Source organism: Onychomys torridus, chromosome 6, assembly GCF_903995425.1.
Source record: "Onychomys torridus chromosome 6, mOncTor1.1, whole genome shotgun sequence".
Lineage (NCBI taxonomy): Eukaryota > Metazoa > Chordata > Mammalia > Rodentia > Cricetidae > Onychomys > Onychomys torridus.
The window spans coordinates 84693508-84711810 of record NC_050448.1 but is presented as its reverse complement, the minus strand read 5'-3'; the positions used below and the strand labels follow the sequence as shown (position 1 = coordinate 84711810).

The window sequence follows — 18303 nt, the reverse complement described above, 5'->3', positions numbered from 1 at the left end:
CCAACACTGCGGCTTCCGGCTGGGAAAGAGCGTTCGCCTGCCGCCCCGCGCCTGCGCAGTGAGGGCAGGTCAGCGCGCAGGCGCAGTGCGTCGTCCACCGGCTGCTTGCTGCGGTCCACTCCTCACTTCATTTAGTGTTAACTCGTGAAGCAGAAGGATGGTGCTGGACCTGGATTTGTTTCGGGTGGATAAAGGAGGGGACCCAGCCCTCATTCGAGAGACGCAGGAGAAGCGCTTCAAGGACCCGGGGCTGGTGGACCAGCTGGTGAAGGCAGACAGCGAGTGGCGACGATGTAAGTGCCTGGATGCTCGCGGCATCTCCTGAATCCTAAACTCCGTCATTGCTTCCGAGGCCGCAGCTTCCACCTTTTGTCAGATGCTCTCCGAACTGGCTGGCTCCAGCGCAGCCTGTCCCTAGAGCGGGCTGGGAACCCGGCTCGTCCCACTCTCCCGGCAGCTCCGGCGGCCCCGGAGCCCTCCCGCGCGTGCTCTGTCCTGACTGCCTCCAGCGCCGCTGGGAGGAGCCGCGCGCACGCGCAGGGAGAGCTGTCAGGCCCTGGGCTAACTAGAAACTAGCCAGAGCTGGAGTTTTGGTTGAGGGCGGGTGTAAACTTCTCTTCCTCACGTTTCCAGTGCTTTCTCATCCTCAGCAAAGCCCGCGTGGACTTCCCGGTTTTGATGGGATCAAAGGCTGCTATCTCAGACTGAGTGACCCCATTCGACCCGTTCGGGGGCTTTAGAGGCTGCTCTAGGCTAAAAGCAGTGATCCCGAAGCTTTGAGGATGGCCTTTCCTCTAACCCTGTGGGCATACCTTTAAGAATTAGGCTTTTCCGTGGTAGATCAGATAAGAGGGAGGGGTGTTCTAAGTCAAGAAAAGGCTTGTAATTACCGAGGATGGTTGTGGGAGCTTTCTGGAAAAGACGTTGGCAGAGTAGAAGTAGCCTGGCATCATTTATAAAATTAAAGAAAGCCCTGGACTCCCCTGCCTCCGTGTGTGCCTCTGGGACGATCAGCTGGCAGACCGGATGTTGTGAGTGGCATGTGACTCGTTTTGTCTGATGCAATAGGTCTGCAACCAGCTGAGAGCCAGGTTTGTAACAGAACACTGCAAGGGCAGTCTCGATCCAAGAGTGTCATGTTTGTTTTTATAGTTTTCAAAACAGATTTCTCTGTGTAGCCCTGGCTGTCCTGGAACTCACTCTGTAGACCACGCTGGCCTGGAACTCAGAGATTCGCCTGCCTCTGCCTCCCGAGTGCTTGGACCAAAGATGTGTGTCATCATGTCCGACTGAGTATTATGGTTTTATCTTTTGGGAGACATTGATTTTCCTATTAAAAATGTTCTTGGGTATCAAAAGTATTTGCTTCGCTTACAGTTGTGTACTCATTCAGTATGTTTCAGGTACTTTTACTAGATAGTTTGTAAGAGTCTGCGCTCCAATTTAAAGTTTTGAATTGCTCCAAACTGAAAATATCCTCGTTTGTTTGTTTGTTTGTTTGTTTAGGATAAAAATATTTTAAGCCGCTCGGAGGCGCACAACTTTAACCCCAGCATTTGGGAGGCAGAGGCAGGCACATCTCTGTGAGTTCGAGGCCAGCCAGGTCTACAGAATGAGTTCCAGGACAGCTAAGGCTACACAGAGAAACCCTGTCTTGAAAAGCCAAAATAAATAAATTAATAAAATGAAAAAAAAGAACCACACCCAGTTGTCAGTTTCAGAACCAGCAGTACTTCATTCTATAAAACGATTGAATGTTTCAATGAGCTGAGCAGGGGGTTGGCTCTGTAGAGCCCGGCTGAAGAAAGTGGAAACAAAAAGCAGATCAGTCATTTCAAACTTAACAGAAACAGGAAATGATTTCAGTTTGGTGACACGGAACTTTAACATGGGCATCCTCCATTTTGATTTTTAGTGTGGTTGGTTGGAGCTACGAAACAGTGGCCTCGCGTAATTTTTTAGGAGCATGCACATACATATACATACACATACGCAAAGATACACAATGTCCCAGTACTCAGCAGTGAGCCTCATCCTTAGTAAGGGTGTGATCACGGTCTGTCCCATGTACAAAGATCTTCTGTGCCGAGGGTACTTTAAATTCTCTATGGAAGGTTATTTCGTTTTGTTGTTTTGTTTTATTTTTTAGACAAGGTTTCCACACAGTGTATCTCAGTGTGACCTCAAATTGACAATCTCTGCAACCATGCCTGGCTGTTAACACTTCTAAAAATTGTCATCAGTGTTATTGCTGGGCTAAGTATTAAAGCCAGGGCCTTCACCGGTCTGGGCCCGTACTGTGCCACTGAACTGTGTCCCCAGCCCTCCTTTTACTATTCTCGTGAGGGGAGAGACATCAGTGTTACTTTGTGGTTTGTTGTTTGGTTGGATGTGAGTCACTAGTGAACATGATAGGTGGAGTGGGACAGTGGTCATTTGTGTAAGAGATCAGTCACTGGGGAGGAGCTGCTTCTCAGCAACCATGTCTCCAGATTCATCTGCATTAAACTTGGTGAAGCCTCACTTTGAGATGTGGTTCTTCTGGCAATCAGGGAACTTGACCAGGGTTTCCATCAAATGTGTCTTATTCTGCGAAATGGTGCAGATGTACACGGTGACCTGGCCCATGTGAGTGCTGGCCACTGTCCCCCCAGGCTTAACAATGCACTCTGCAGACCTACCTGAAGTCTAGACTGAGGACATCAGGAGATCAGAGACATGACTATCCACCAGATAACTCGGTTTCTCTAGAGCAATCCAACAAGCAACAGATTGCACACACTCCCAAGGAGGATGCTGTTTGCAGCCATTGTACACCAGGTCCCTGTGAAAGAAATCTGGTTGGCTTAATCGGCCGCAGATATTTTAAAAATAATTTATTTATTTATCTTGTATGTATGTGCCTAAGTGTATATGTGTGTATACTACATAGATGCAGGAGCTTGGGGTGGGTCTCCTTAGAACTGGAGTTACAGATGGTTGTGACTGCCTTGGGGGTGCCGGGACCCACACCTGGTTCATGAAAGAGAAATGGGCACTCTTAAATGTTGAGCCATCTCTCCAGCCCTCTAGACAGGTTTTATTTTTAACAGGGTCTTTCCAAGGAACCCAACTAGCCTTGAACTCACTCTGTAGCCCAGGCCTTAAACTTGTGATCTAAGGTCTCTGCTTCCCAAGTAGCCAGGATCACAGGAGTCCCTGGCTGCTCACGTAGGACACTGACGGGTGTTGTGTTAAGGTTCTTTCACATCTTGAACTTCAGATTAGAGGATGGAGTTTCTTCCATCATTGGTGGCAACAGGAACTTATAAGCACTATCAATGAAGAGCTCAGACCGTGCTTCCTGATAGGGGCCATGAGCTTCCATGCAGGCTCTGTATTAACAATTGTCCCCATTGGTTGTTTCCACTGTCATGACCACAACTGTAACTCCTCATGTTGAGCAGCAGTTTCTTAGTTCACAGCAGTGAAACAAGGCCGCATTTGGGGCATTTGTCTCAGCTGGCCCCAGACTGATTGATTTCGGTGTATCTGAAACATGGAGTCAACCACAAGAATTCTGTCTTCTAGAATGTACTGTCCATCCCCATTGGAGAAAGATGTCTTTTTATTATCAGTTGAAGGCAGGCCCTGGCCCTGATCTGTGTTTTCCCCACAATTAGAAGAACTTTGAGACAGATAGCTTTCCTTTTCATTCAGGTTCTACTTCAGGCAGATTTCTGCACTGCAGACTCACCCTTGGGTTTGCAGGCCTAAGTCTTACGCTCTTGCGTCACAGAGATACTGAGGGGCTGGGATGTGAGTCATGGATGCAACACTGACTCCACAAAACATAAGGGGGCTGGAGGTAGAGAGGCCAGGAGGGTCGGTAGTGAGCCCCAGCTCCCGCCTAGGCCTCTCACTTCAGCCTGTGCACAGGCAGTAGGGAGCTGCCTGGAGCTTGTCTGGACAGTGAGAAACATGCCATCTTTGCCGACATGCTGGACATGGCACTTTCGTCATTCTCTGTCACTGTGAGGCAGTCAACCCCAGAAGAAGAAGAACGTGATACTTTCTTCACCCCAGGGTTCCAGGATCTAGTCAGAAGTAAGATGGACGGTGTGAAGGGCCACTTCACCCCTCCTATATCCCAGTGTACAGAGCAACTTCACTTAGACTTTTCCAAACAACTTGTTTCCTCAGAGTCTTCTTTAAGCCTGTTAAATATGAAAATTGTGTTTTTAGTGTATTTATCCAGATTAAAATCCACATTAATCCATATTCAAATTTACGGAAATAGTTTACATTCTTCTTTTTTTTTAAACAAGTCTTCAAAATCTAATGTGTGTTTTACCCAGTCTCATTTTGGGCTTACCACCTTTTGAATGCTCAGTGGTCACACATCGCGAGGCTCTACACAGTGAACCCTGCAGCCTCAAAGCACACATCACCACGTCTTCAGCCGCAGGTGACCTCCGCTCGGCCTGTCACTACTCATACCTTCTGCTTCTGCCACTTATTCCGTGTCGTGGGCTGCTGCCTCGTTTCATCCGCCCTTGCTGCCCACTCTGATCCCACGACAGTGCCTGAGTGTCCCCTGCACTCTGGATCCCCTCCTCGTCCCCTTCCTCTTTGAGGTAGGTGTGTAGCCCTGGCTGGCCTAGAACAGGCTATGTGCGTGGTCAAACTGGCTCCAAACTCACAGAGCTCTAGCTGCCTGCCTCTGCCTCCAGAGTGCTGGGAATAAAGGTATATAGTGTGTATGTGTGTATGTTTGTGTTTTGGGTGTTTGTTTTGAGACAGGTTCTCTCTAGTCCTGGCTGTCCTGGAACTCACCTGTAGACCAGGCTGGCCTTAAACTCACAGAGATCTCCTGCCTCTGCCTCCCCAAGTGCTGGCGTTAACAGTGTGTACCACCACACCAGGTTTTCTCCACTTATTTTTGAGACAAGGTCATTCACTGAAACTAGAGCTCACCAATTGGGCCCTAGTGGCTGGCCCACAAGCCTCAGGGACACTTTGACAAGAGAGCCCTCGCCAGCTCCCGTGTGTCCACTCTTGTGTAGACATTAGCATTCATTTCTGTTGCGTGTGTTTCCAAGAGTGGAAACGGGGTCCGTGATGGCACATTTGGTAGATACTGTCAGACAGCTTTCCAAAGTAATTGTAGGGATTGGTGTTCTGTGAGCAGTATCAAGGCTGGCCTTGAACTCCAGCCACAGCCTCCCATGCACTACCTGTCCCCACTTTGACTCTAACTAGAGGCAGGCATTGTGTTAGTCAGTTTCCATTACCACATCTGGCCGTTATCATCACTTGATGGTGGAGGATTCAGACCATATGCTATGATGCAAGAGACAAAGATTGAGACAGAAGAAGCAAACTCATGATTTGCGTGTGACTTGATTCTAACGTGCAGAATTGGGATTACTTTAGCAAGGCCACTGGATCTAATAAACAGAATCAGTGCTATCTGTTTGTATAAATAGGGGTTGGGAAAGTATCACATGGTTCCTTTAAAGGAACTTTAAGATAATTGGGCAGGCTTCAGAGAAGTGTCTCCCAGGTGGCTCGGTTGTATGGCTCTGTGGTGAGGTATAGATTATGATACCTTGTTTTTAATAAGATTTAGTTGTATTAATTTTTAGTTTTGTGTATGTGTGCACATGCTCACGCGTCTGTGGTATGTGAATATGAGTGCAGGTGCTTACGGAGTCCAGAGGCATTGGCTCCCCCTGGACCTGAGTTCCAGTCAGTTGTGAGCTCTGTGCTGTGGGTGCTGGGAACTGAGCTTGGGTGCTCTTTCTCCCTGAGTCTTCTTTGCAGCCCCAGATTCTGATGCTTGAGTTTCAGCCTCAGACTGGCCTGTGCTGTCACCAAGTCCTGGGGATACCCTAGTTTAGTCCATCTCTGTCAGCTCACTTTAGAGGTCGAAAGCAGAGTCCGCACGAGGTTGGTCAGCTCCTTGTTACTAACGGTTACCGAGATGACTCAGAGATAGAAGAGCCCGGTGCAGTAGCGCCTTTGAACCCGGCACTCAGGAGGCAGAGGCAGGCAGCTCCGAGTTCAAGGCCAGCCTGGTCTGCAGAGCGAGTTCCCGTCAGTAAGGACTATAGAGAGAGACCCTGTCTCAGGAAAAAAAAAAAAGAAAAAAGATGGAAGGTGTCAGATATGGTGGTACCTGCTTGTAATCCCAGCACTTAAGAAGCAGAGGCAAGAGGGTTGTCAGCAAGTTCTAGGCCAGCCGGAGCTTGTAACAAGACCCTGTCCTTAAAAAAAAAAAAAAAAAAAAAAAAAAAGAGCCACTCACCTTGTAGCAGTTAGGAAGTAAAGAGAGGCAAGATATGTCTATTCCGTGCCCTTGGTGCATGATGCTGAATCTATGACTTCCCTTTAGAGGCCACCTGAGAGGTCTGCCACCTTCCAGTTCCACCAGACTGAAGACTCAGCCTTCGTTTAATACTGAGCACAGCGCGTTTGGGGGAGGGGGCGTGGTGGCCAGGGAGTATCTTAATGGCCGGCCTCTCTGACGTATTTTCGGCTTCTTCGATTTTAGGCAGATTTCGGGCAGACAACTTGAACAAGCTGAAGAACTTGTGCAGCAAGACTATTGGTGAGAAAATGAAGGTGAGAGAGCTAACAGGCTTGAGAGCTGGAGGAGAGCTGGTTGGTCCTTCCTTATGTATTCTGTGTCTAAGTGAATGTCACACTATGTAGTGGAGACCAGAGGAGGGTGCCACAGCATTCACAAATGTACATGGGCACGAACCAGAACCAGTGAGGCGTGCAGCACAAAGTCCGACTTGGAATTCTGGCACATTATACTTCCTGATAGCTTGCATCCTCACACACTATTTTGTTACACTTTCAGCTGTGAAAATGGGTATCAGTACGTTTTATTCCTGTGGACTTGTGATGATTAATCACTTACAGGTCAGAGACCCTGAGTCATCAGTACTTTTATGACCATGTGTGCTCCTACCTAAGTGTACTTAGAGTTTTTCTACTTGGCCCAGAGTCAGAACAAATCTCTCTCACCCGCCAGTCCCACAGTCGCTCAGACCCAACCAAGTAAACACACAGAAACTTACATTGCTTACAAACTGTATGGCCGTGGCAGGCTTCTTGTTATCTACTTCTTCTATCTTAAATTAACCCATTTTTGTTAGTCTATACTTTGCCACATGTTGCTTCTCATGGCAGCGGCTGGCAGTGTCTCTCCTCAGCCTTCCTGTTCCCAGCATTCTCCTCTTCCTTGTCCCACCTACCTTATCCTTCCTGCCTGGCTATTGGCCAATCAGCACTTTATTTATTTTAACCAATCAGAGCAACACATTTGATATACAGAACATCCCACAGCACCTAAGTATCCTTTGGATCCTCTACACAGCCAGCGCTAGCCAAGCCGAGCATTTCACTGTGTGTAATGATGATCTGCAGACAGACAAGTCCTGAGCACAGAAATTGGGGAGCCCCTGTGTTTTGTCATGTTGCCTTGATCGTTCCTCTCCTTCCCTCAGATCCATTTGTAACCCTTAGCCTGTTGCCCGGTTGTTCCTAGAGTATTAACAAGATCCGTCCTCGGGGCCTGCCTTTGACTACCATGTTAGTTTTTGTTTTGTTTTTCTTTTGAGGCATAGTCTTGCTATATAGCCCCGGTTGGCCTGAAGCTAGCTACATAGACCAGGTTGGTCTTGATCTCACAGCAATCCTCCTGCCTCTGTATCCCAGCATTTCTAACACGTTCTTTGTTTCTTGACTGTCCTGTATATAGGCAGAGTTGTTCCCACTTCCATGATATTAACTCCCTCACCTGCCGGATGTGTTGTCCAGGGTCAGAAAGGAGGCAGTGACAGAAAAGAACTTGGAGCTGATTTCTGGCTTTCTTCTGGTTAACATGTTTCCCTGCATGTTTCAGCTTACTGAATGCAGTGCAGTCTGATTAGTTTATATGACATAGTTGGTGTGGACTTCTTTTGTTTTGTTTTGTTTTTTGTTTTTCGAGACAGGGTTTCTCTGTGTAGCTTTGTGCCTCTCCTAAAACTCACTTGGTAGCCCAGGCTGGCCTCGAACTCACAGAGAAGGTGTGGACTTCTTAAAACAGTGTCAGAATCTTTATTCTAATTAAATCGCCTTTTCTTTCTCTCTGCAGAAAAAAGAGCCTGTGGGAGATGACGAGACCGTTCCAGAGGACGTGTTGAATTTCGATGACCTCTCTGCAGACACGCTAGCTGTAGGTTTCTGCCCTCTTCTAAGACGACCCCATTCCTGTCTTACCTCGTTCCTGGACAGGAAGGGCTGGCATTGTGCCCATGCTGCAGTGTGGCAGCCTCAGCTTCCTGTGCCGGACTCTGTTCCTACCTGCTTTTGTTATCTGTGCCTGAGACTCACTAGTCATAGGAGAGAGAGACGGAGTGGGAAGAAGAGGAAAGACACTGAGCCCCTGTGTGTTACTTCCTTTCACAAAGGCAGGGAACTCCCCTCTTTGCTGCAGTTAAGCAGTGGCTTCGGCATGGTGACTGTGGTTTTGTCACCAAGCTGTTCTTTGAAACCCTGAACACACTGCAAGAGTATAAACCAGAGAAGCAAAGTTGCTGTGCTTGGAGGGCTGGGCAGGGCTCCCCTGAGAAATCAGAGCACAGCTGGAAACACCTGCAATAAGGGATACGAGACAAACGTGAGACAAAGTCTCTTGTTCCTAATAAAGTTGTTATCTTCCTGGAGAAATTTGAATGGGAATGCATAATAGAGCGCTAAACTGGTTCAGTCGGGAAAATTAGTGCTGATTAAGGGCAAATTCTCTTAGAACCACAGGATTAAACTCCTGGGATGTATATAAAGTACAAGGAAAGTTAATCTCGCGCGTGCGCACACACATACCTGCCAAAGAAAAGGGAAATGCTCAAGCCTTTTAAAGCAAGACTGCCTGCTCTGTAGAATCAGGCTGTGTTTTTAAATGCATTCCTTTTCAGTGCTTATTTTGGGACAGGGTCTCATAGAGCCCAGGCTAGCTTCAAACTCATTGTGTAATTCAGGGCCAATCCTGATTCCTCTACCCACTGAATGCTGTGTTACAGATTGGCCTGGGTTTTGTAATCCTCCTGCCTTAGCCTCTTAGTTGCTAGGATCAGAAGGTGCAGGGTACTATTTCTTATCCGTTTGTTTGTTTGTTTGTTTTTGAGACAGGTTTTTCTATGTGGCCTTGGCTGGTCTGGAACTCAATCTAAAGACCAAACTGGCCTCAAATTCAGAGATCCACCTACCTCTGCCTCTCAGGTGCTGGGATTAAAGGCGTACACTACCACCGCCCAGCTCCCTTGTTCATTTTTAAAATGCTACTATGGTGGTGGGGGAATGACCTGGCTCTGGTGGCACATGCCTTTTATTCCAGCAACCTCTCTTCCTTCCTTCCCTCCTTCCCTCCTTCCTTCCTCCCTCCCTTCTTCCCTCCCTCCCTCCCTTCCTTCCTTTCTTTCTTTTTCTATTTATTTATTTATTGTGTGTGTATACAGTGTTCTGCCTGCATATATGGCTGCAGACCAGAAGAGGGCACCAGATCTCATTACAGATGGTTGTGAGCCATCATGTGGTTGCTGGGAATTGAACTCAGGACCTCTGGAAGAGCAGCCAGTGCTCTTAACCGCTGAGCCATTTGTCTAGCCCCTCAGCACTCTGTCTTAAAAAAACAAACAAAAAAGGCTATGATGGATAGAGTGCTTGCCTAGCATTTTCTAGGCCCCGACTATGACCCCTCATACACTGCCCTCCAATAAAAAGTAGGAATTGCTACTCCAAGAGTTGTCACTGGAGGACAGCAGTTGAGGACGCTCGTATTTTATTGCTGCCCTGCCTCTGCCTAGTGTACTCTATAAATGAGTCTGGCTTGTTCTTCTGCAGGCCCTGAAAGTCTCTCAAATTAAAAAAGTCCGCCTCCTCATTGATGAAGCTATCCAGAAGTGTGATGGGGAGCGGTTAAAGCTGGAGGCAGAGCGGTTTGAGAACCTCCGGGAGATTGGGAACCTTCTGCATCCCTCTGTGCCCATCAGTAACGATGAGGTAGGTGGGGCTGGGCCGTGCAGGGGGGCTCCCCTCCCTTACTGTCTGGCGATGTGGACGGAGCCGCTCTACACTGGCTCTCTGTCAGAAAAGCCTGCTTTTGTGTGTTGCCTCTGCCCACCAATGGAGCGTTGCAGGAGTCAGATCCCTGCCTGATTGGGAAGTGGCAGAGACAGCAGGTAGGAGGAGACTCCTGGCACAGAAATCTCTTCTAAATGGGGCTGCTGTCCTCCACTGCGTGTTGCCCCTGGTAGCAGTAAGTCCTGTGGGAGGGACCTGCTAAATCAACCTAACCCCCTCACCCACACCCCGCTGGGAAGCTGCAGGTTGAAGGGAAATCTGCATGATAAAAGTTTCCTGCGGAGCGGGAGCTTCCCCAACACAAAGCTGCTCTGAGCCCAGGCTTTGTTCCCAGACACCCTAGCAGTGGCAGGGCCCATCTGTGCCTCGTTCATTCATTCCCTTGTGAACACTAAACTCACTGCCGGCTGGGGTATGTGGAGGCCTTGGAGCCTGAGCAGACCGAGGTCAGGGCCTGGAGCCCACCCTCATGTGGTTCAGAGACCAGTGAGAGCCAACAAAGAAAAAAAGTCCTGCATTCTCCTCTGTACCCCAGGTGATGCCGATTGCCGGGGCAGGGTCTCCTGCAGGATTTTTGAGGAGTCATTTAAAAGGGTAAAGAATATACTCTAGGTCCAGGGTGCTGACTAGGACTGCTTTCTTGACTTTGTGAGTCACTTGTCTGCTGAGGAACAGATTCCCTTCCTCAGGGCTGTGTGAGACCAGAAGTGATGCACCCACACGCTCTGTGCTCTTTGCCATGGATCTCTTGGGTGTGTCTCCTCAGGACGCAGACAACAAAGTAGAGCGCATCTGGGGTGACTGCACAGTCAGAAAGAAGTATTCCCATGTGGACCTAGTGGTGATGGTCGACGGCTTTGAAGGAGAAAAGGGAGCCGTGGTGGCTGGGAGTCGAGGGTACTTCCTGAAGGTAAGAATTGAGAACCAGCAGGGAATAAAGGAACTTAAAAAAAAAAAAGTCACCAAAAATCGTAATCATACTTGAAGAGGCTCACAAATCCTCCACTTGTACTCGATGCCTGCCTGTGAACGTGTAGCAATTAGATGCAATTCTCTTTCTGAGGCAAGAGAGTGCTTACCCAGATTCCATAGAACAAAAGCCACTCAGTGATCCTTCATAATGAATATGTTTTGCTGACTGAATCCGAACAGTCTCTGCCTTTGAGGAGCTCAGTGTAATTGGACAGTCAGACAAGTAACAAAGAATCAAAACCCAGTGTGATAAGCCTGCGGTCTGAGTAGACCCAGCATGCTTTGAGCACTGGTAGGTGGAGGCAGCTGGCACAGATTAACCAGGGCAGAGGGCATAAGAATTCAGAGAATCCTTCCAAAAGGAAATGGTAAAATAATTTTGTAAATGTTGTGCCCTTAAGCTTTCTGCATTTACAAATGAGTCTGATGTTTTAAGAATTAACACACACAAAACACCCATCCATGCATCCTGCCTGCACAATTGCTGTACTTCGTCTGTTTTCATGGGGGGAGTAGAGGGGGAGGACCTGGAGACAAGGTCTTACTAGGTAGCCCAGTCTGGCTCCAGATGCCCCAAAGTCCTCCCTTGGCCTGCCAGGTGCTAAGATTACTAGCGCGGCCCACTACATGAGTCTCCTAAAGAGAAGTCTCTAGACAGGGTGGCCGCTGTTGGCCTTCGGTGTTAAGACTCTCCTGTATACTTCCGTTCTGGTTTCTTGATGGTTATCTGTGATTATGTGAGTGGAATTGAGTTGGAGAGCTGCTCATCAAACTAATTCCAAATAACAGTACATACCAATTACCATAGCAATAAGGAGGCCAAGCAGGTAAGGTAATAAGGAGCCAGGAAAAGAACGAAACCCATTAAGAGGAAGTGAGCGTTGTAAGTGTTTCCAAATATGAGTCTTTAATGGACCTGCTGAATAAAATACCACACGAAAACAAGTACTCCCTGCCTGTGCCGTTTTGCTCATTTGTGCCTGAGTGTTGGTTCTGTAGCAGAGGGTCAGATGGGTGGGCTGGTGACAAGAGCCCATCCCAGGTGCTGTGTCTGCTCCTTAGGGGGTCCTGGTGTTCCTGGAGCAGGCGCTCATCCAGTACGCACTCCGCACTTTGGGAAGTCGAGGCTACACTCCCATTTACACCCCCTTCTTCATGAGGAAAGAGGTCATGCAGGAGGTGGCGCAGCTCAGCCAGTTTGATGAAGAACTTTATAAGGTAAGTAACCGGTAGAGTGACTTTGAGGTGTGAGGCTCAACGGTGACATGGCACAGGCTCCAGCTCAGCTCTGTGCCATGGTGGAGCGCTTTCAGTGTGCCAGGACAACCAAGGAAATAAGTTTGCCAAACTGAAAATTTTTTGGGGGGTAAGGTCTCTTAGTAGGTAGGCCGACCATGAACTATGTGTAGCTCAGACTGGCCTTGAATTTCTGGACCTCCTACCTCAGGCTACTGAGTACTAGAATTACAGGTTTGTGCTACCATGCCTAGCACAACAGAAATGTATTTTCTTGCAGTTCTGGAGGCCAGTGTCCAAAATGAAGGTGTCGATTTCTTCTAATGCTTCTGTCTTTGGCTTGCAGATGGCCAGCCACCTGATCACTGTGTTCTCAGATGGCCTTCTGTGTAGTTTTGATCACAAATGTTTATTGGTTTTGGGCTTTTGTTGTCTGTCTATTATGTGGTACTGTTGGGAAGGGGATTGAACCCTGGGCTTCACAAAGACTGGGCAAGTGCCTACCTACCACTGAGTTATATATAGTCCCATCCCTTTTTATTTTGAGACAGTCTCAGTAAGTTGCCCAGGGAGGCTTTGAATTCACTGTGACCCAGGCATTCCTTGGATTTTAAATTGTCCTGCCGTAGCCTCCTGAGTAGCAGGGTTTATAGATTTGCACTAAGAGGTATGGCTTTTTTTTTTTTTTTTTTTTTGCCTTTTTATAGTGGCCTGGGCAGTGGCAGCAGGCACACACCTTTAATCCTAGCACTTGGGAGACAGGTAGGCAGATCTCCGAGAGTTTGGCTAGCCTGCCCTACAAAGCAAGTTCCAGGAGAGCCAGAACTGTTAGAGAAAACCTATCTCAAAAAAAAAAAAGAGAGAGAGAGAGAGAGAGAAAGTGAGAGAAAGAGAAAGATTGTGTGTGTGTGTCTGTGTGTGTGTCTGTGTAGGTGTGTCTGTGTGTGTGTGTGTGTGTGTGTGTGTGTGTGTGTGTGTGTCTGTGTGTGTGTCTGTGTGTGTGTGTCTATGTGTGTGTGTCTGTGTGTGTGTGTGTGTGTATGTGTCTGTGTGTGTCTGTCTGTGTGTCTATGTGTGTGTGTATGTATGTGTGTGTGTATGTGTGTGTCTGTGTGTATGTGTGTGTCTGTGTGTGTGTGTGTCTGTGTGTGTGTGTCTGTGTGTGTGTGTCTATGTGTGTATGTCTGTTTTGTATGTGTCTGTGTGTGTGTGTGTGTCTGTGTGTGTCTGTGTGTGTGTGTGTGTGTGTATGTGTGTGTGTCTCTGTATGTGTGTGTCTGTGTGTGTGTGTGTGTCTGTGTGTGTGTGTGTGTCTGTGTGTGTGTGTCTGTGTCTGTGTGTGTGTGTGTGTCTGTGTGTGTGTCTGTGTGTGTGCTGGAGTTACAAGAATGTGCCGCTGTGTCTTGCTTGCAAGTGTGCTTGTTTCTGACAGTCACTGCATTATGTAGTCCTGGCTGGCCTCACTGGTTGGCCTCACTCGTTTGTGATCCCCTCCTCGGCCTTCAGAGGATAGGATTAGGATGAGAGTTGTCTGGGTTTCTTTTATGTTTTGGTGTGTGTGGGGTGTTGTTGTTACAGTTTTTACTTTACATTATTTCGGCTTGGGGAGGCTTATGCATTTCCCTGGTGTGAAGGACAGAGGACAATTTACAGAACTTAGGTTACCGGGCATGATAGCAGGTGCCTTTCCCCACTGAGCCATCTCACCAGCCCAGCAGGTTTTTAATGTCAGTTAATTTCAGGATTAAAAGCCATGTGTAGTTGGCACCCATGTCTTAGTGTAGAACAGAATCCCCTGGAAAGCTGTGTAACATCTCTAACTTGAGCAAACTTTATCAATGGGTGCTTACAGGAGAAGCCCTTTTCCTGGCTACGTAGACAAAAGGAACTTAGAAACATGGGCTGATCTCCCAGTCCTTTCCCCTTTCACTCCTTACCCCAGACTAGAAACGTCTGGTACAAGATTACAGATCCTGAACTCCTTGTGGTTTCTGTCTGAACCTGGGACAACCAGAGGATTCAAGTGGAATTTCAGAATATCTTTCTGATGAGCTGACTCTGACATTAAATACAGATTCAGTCTGCCTGACACTCAGAATTGGTTTTGTTCATTGGCAGAAGGACTTAACAAACATTCGTTGAGTGCATAAGCAGATTTTGCACATCTGCCAGCATTGACCATTTCATATTGTGACGTATTTTGTAGTTGTTAAAAAATTTTTTAGGTTCCCTAATTTTCATCTCTTTGTTCTTCTAAGTGTTGTTGGATTTTTTTCTGTTGTTTGTTTGTTTGGGGGCAGGAGTGGTTTGGTCAGTGTTTTATTTAGCCCTGGCTGGCCTCACACTCAAGGCCCTCTGCTTCCGCTTCCTCAGCGCTGGGATTGTGGGCATGCACCATGCATTTCTTTGACCCCTAGCAGGGGCTCCTTTTCAGAAAGACCCATTGCATCCCTGTTTTAGCATTCATCGCAGCCAGGAAAATCCTGTGTCCACCACTGTGTCTCTGCTGCGGTGTCTTACACAGTCACTGTCACGAGTCCCTCCTACAGGTGATTGGCAAGGGCAGCGAAAAGTCTGATGACAGCTCCTATGATGAGAAGTACTTGATCGCCACCTCAGAGCAGCCCATTGCAGCTCTGCACCGGGACGAGTGGCTGCGGCCGGAGGACCTGCCCATCAAGTATGCTGGCCTCTCCACCTGCTTCCGCCAGGAAGTGGGCTCACATGGCCGTGACACTCGTGGTATCTTCCGAGTCCATCAGTTTGAGAAGGTGAGTAGGTGAGGGTAGGTTCTTTCTACGTGCCTGTCCAGCTGTCCCAGGAGCGGCGACTCTGGGGTCCCAGAGCCCCCGGGCCGCAGCCTTTCCACTCACCGCTGGTATCTTTGTGGGGAAGAGCCTAGGGAATGCACAAAGGCTTTGTGCAGACTGGAGCAAAGCTCCCTAATCTCCTGTGCCAGTCCCACCGCTGACGTGCTGTGTACCTCTGGAAGGGGGCAGGATGGTGGCACCCACTCCCTAGACTGACTGGACACCACTAATGTGTGCTAGGCACTTAGTACAGGGTGATGACTCTGCAGACCCCGTCGTCGTCATCTGGCTTTGCCGTCCAGTCTGTTGGAGCACTGCTCGCCTTGGGACCCAGCCTGGCCTGTCCCAGTGGTGTGGGACTAGCGCACCGCTAGTGCGTCTCTACTCTGGTCCTTCAGTTTATTCACCCCTCACTGCCGTCCTGTCTCCTTGGTCCCCTCTGCAGATTGAACAGTTCGTGTACTCATCACCTCATGACAACAAGTCATGGGAGATGTTTGAAGAGATGATCGCCACCGCAGAAGAGTTCTACCAGTCTTTGGGGATCCCTTACCACATTGTGAATATTGTCTCAGGTACGGAGCCCTCACCCCTTCAGGCTCCCTTTTCTGCATCTCCCGGATCACTTTCACCAGCTGAGCCCCCCCCCCCCCCCCAGAGATGCCTCTCAGTTCAAGTCGCTACCCACATTCATTAAAATATCACACCCTTGTCTGCTGAGAGCGTTTGGTGATGAGATCTGAGTGTGATTTCCCTCTGGGGCTGTGATGTGAAGTGAAGTGTTCTTCAGGCTCGATGCAGAGGCCTTCTGAAACCCCATCTGCCCTCCTGAGTCAAGGGGTTTCTTTGCAGGCTCTTTGAATCATGCTGCCAGTAAGAAGCTCGACCTGGAGGCCTGGTTCCCAGGCTCAGGCGCCTTCCGAGAGCTGGTCTCCTGTTCTAACTGCACGGATTACCAGGCTCGCCGGCTCCGAATCCGGTATGGGCAGACCAAGAAGATGATGGACAAGGTGGGCAACCATCTGCACAGGGTCCATTTCTCCTATTTCTCATTCCTAAGGGTTTATTAGCTTCCAGCATCATGAGAAAATCAGCTGAGTCTAGACCCAAAAGAAACTAGAAATGACTTCTACTGAGTCAGGACTGGGTTCTTTGAGACAGAAACCTGAGCCTAGCTCTATTCTATGAGGTAATTCCAGCTTTTCTCTCTTTGGCTTTGTTTTCCTTAACTCCAGAGAAAGAATAATCTCCGTTTCTCTACACAGAACAAGTTGGAGGCAGTCTCTTCCCTCTTTTCGCCCAAGAAGGTCAGGTTGTAAGCTCATCTCTTAAACAGTCTTCAGAGCTGGGCGTGTGGCACATGCGTGTGGCGCATGCCTTTAATCTTAATCCAAACACTCGGGAGGCAGAGGCAGGTGTAGCTCTGTGAGTTCGAGGCCAGCCTAGTCTACAAAGTGTGTTTCAGGACAGCCAGGACTACACAGAGAAACCCTGTCTTAATAAACAAACAAATAATTAAATAAATAAACCCAGTTTTCAGGCCCTGATCTGTCCTGAGCTGGGTTTGGGAGGAACACACTGGTGGTTTGTTCCTTCCCACCAAATCTTCTGAAAATACTAGAACCTACTACTTGTCATACATGCAAACATGAGGAATCTTCCTATAGTTATCTTACAGGCAGTAAATACAAAACAATTTAAATTTTGAAAAGTGGAAATGGGTTAAAGCCATCCTTTGGATTGGGGAAGTTATGGCTGAGTGACTAGTTCCTGGTCATCAGGACATCTGAGGGCTGATGTTCCCTGTGGAACCCGCTCTTCCCAGGTGGAGTTTGTCCATATGCTTAATGCCACGATGTGTGCTACCACCCGGACCATCTGCGCCATCCTGGAGAACTACCAGACAGAGAAGGGCATCATTGTGCCAGAGAAGCTGAGGGAGTTCATGCCGCCAGGTACAGCTCCTCCATCTTCACACCTTTCTGAATAGGCCCTTTGCAGACTGTACCCCATTTTCATATGAGACACAGTTCCCATACTTCTACCGCCCCATGGTGCTGGGAATGTAGTGTGGGTGTCATATACAGTTCCTCAGTTCAGACTGGGGGAAAAGAGTAGAGAAGTCCCTCCATCTGGGGGTACCCTCCACTGAAAGGATTATGTCTACAGTCTTCGAAGAGGTCTGTGGCTTTGACAGAAATGACAGGTCACTTAGTGTGCTCTTCCGTCGCAGGACTCCAGGAACTGATCCCGTTTGTGAAGCCTGCACCCATTGACCAGGAGCCATCGAAGAAGCAGAAGAAACAGCATGAGGGCAGTAAAAAGAAAGCAAAGGAGGGCACCCTGGAGAGCCAGCTGCAGAACATGGAGGTCACCGAGGCCTGAACACTGCCTCCTCCCGGTTGCCAGACTTGCTTTCTGTCTGCTGGGACCTCTGGCCTGCCTTGGAGCAGGGAGGCCAAGTACTCCTCCTCACCCTGACCCGTCTGACTGCACAGCCGACGGGGAACCATCTGCCGTGTACCAAGCAGGTGGTCCCATCTCCTCGCATGGGCCAAGGGTCTCCTCACTGACTGCTGAGCCATGCAATAAAGTGTTTCTGGGGAGGGCACATGACTTCCTCAGTCAGCTCCCCAGGCTTGAACCCTGTCTCTGCTGTTCCCCCAAATAAGCCCGCTAGGGAAGGCTTTTTAGAAACACAAGTTTTCAGGGCAAGGATCGGGATTCTCTGTAAAGTCACTCCTGCCTAAAGGCAGGGAAGCTCAGAGAGCTGTGTGACAGAAGAGCCTGCTAGCATTTACATTGTCTAGGAGGGCTCCTTGGAAAGGGAGAAAGGCTGATCAGGGTAGCTGACACCCAATTCAAACCCTAGGTTCAGAAGCGTGAACTGTGTTTATGAACAGCGGCTTCTGTGTTATAGCTGTCCCATGTGGGGAGACTCCCTGCGTTGCAGTAACTTAGTAGTGTCAGAGGCAGGGCAGAGGGTGCAGGAAGGATCTCTGTCCTTAGGAACTCCCACTGTACTCCACTGAACTCCCTAATAGCTGGGCACCTGCGCCCTGGGGAAGGTGGTAGTCAGGCTTTCTTCCTTCTCCAGCTCCCTTTCATCTGTGATCTGTATCCTTGACTAATGACACCCTAGGTCAGTCTAGTGCTTGTCTCCTAGCAG

The 18303-nt window shown here is 48.6% G+C and overlaps 1 protein-coding gene and 1 non-coding gene across 3 annotated transcripts; one reads left to right on the top strand and one right to left on the bottom strand.

The window, feature by feature from the left end:
* Window positions 1–61: 61 nt before the first annotated feature.
* Sars1 (seryl-tRNA synthetase 1) lies at window positions 62–17778 on the top strand. 2 transcript variants are annotated; one of them, XM_036190959.1, is made up of 12 exons: window positions 62–293; window positions 6536–6606; window positions 8132–8212; window positions 9877–10035; window positions 10883–11026; window positions 12151–12306; window positions 14874–15095; window positions 15580–15709; window positions 15987–16144; window positions 16370–16441; window positions 16960–17089; window positions 17368–17778. In XM_036190959.1, exons 1-12 carry the CDS (start codon window positions 158–160, stop codon window positions 17517–17519), a joined length of 1611 nt encoding a protein of 536 aa, XP_036046852.1. In that variant the 5' UTR covers window positions 62–157; the 3' UTR covers window positions 17520–17778. The 2 variants fall into 2 exon arrangements, with proteins under 2 accessions (XP_036046852.1, XP_036046853.1); XM_036190960.1 differs by lacking the exon at window positions 16370–16441 and having other exon boundaries at window positions 68–293.
* LOC118586447 lies at window positions 2732–2860 on the bottom strand. The gene has a single exon (XR_004945333.1). It is a non-coding gene; the product is annotated as a small nucleolar RNA SNORA70 (small nucleolar RNA).
* Window positions 17779–18303: the final 525 nt, after the last annotated feature.

What these genes read in the sequence shown, in the direction of transcription:
- Sars1 (XM_036190959.1), top strand. Translation starts at nt 158, where the DNA reads ATGGTGCTGGACCTGGATTTGTTTCGGGTGGATAAAGGAGGGGACCCA. An exon ending in CTATTGGTGAGAAAATGAAG is followed by an intron (nt 6,607 to 8,131) that starts GTGAGAGAGCTA and finishes TTCTCTCTGCAG; the next exon opens with AAAAAAGAGCCTGTGGGAGA. An exon ending in GAGGGAGTTCATGCCGCCAG is followed by an intron (nt 17,090 to 17,367) that starts GTACAGCTCCTC and finishes CTTCCGTCGCAG; the next exon opens with GACTCCAGGAACTGATCCCG.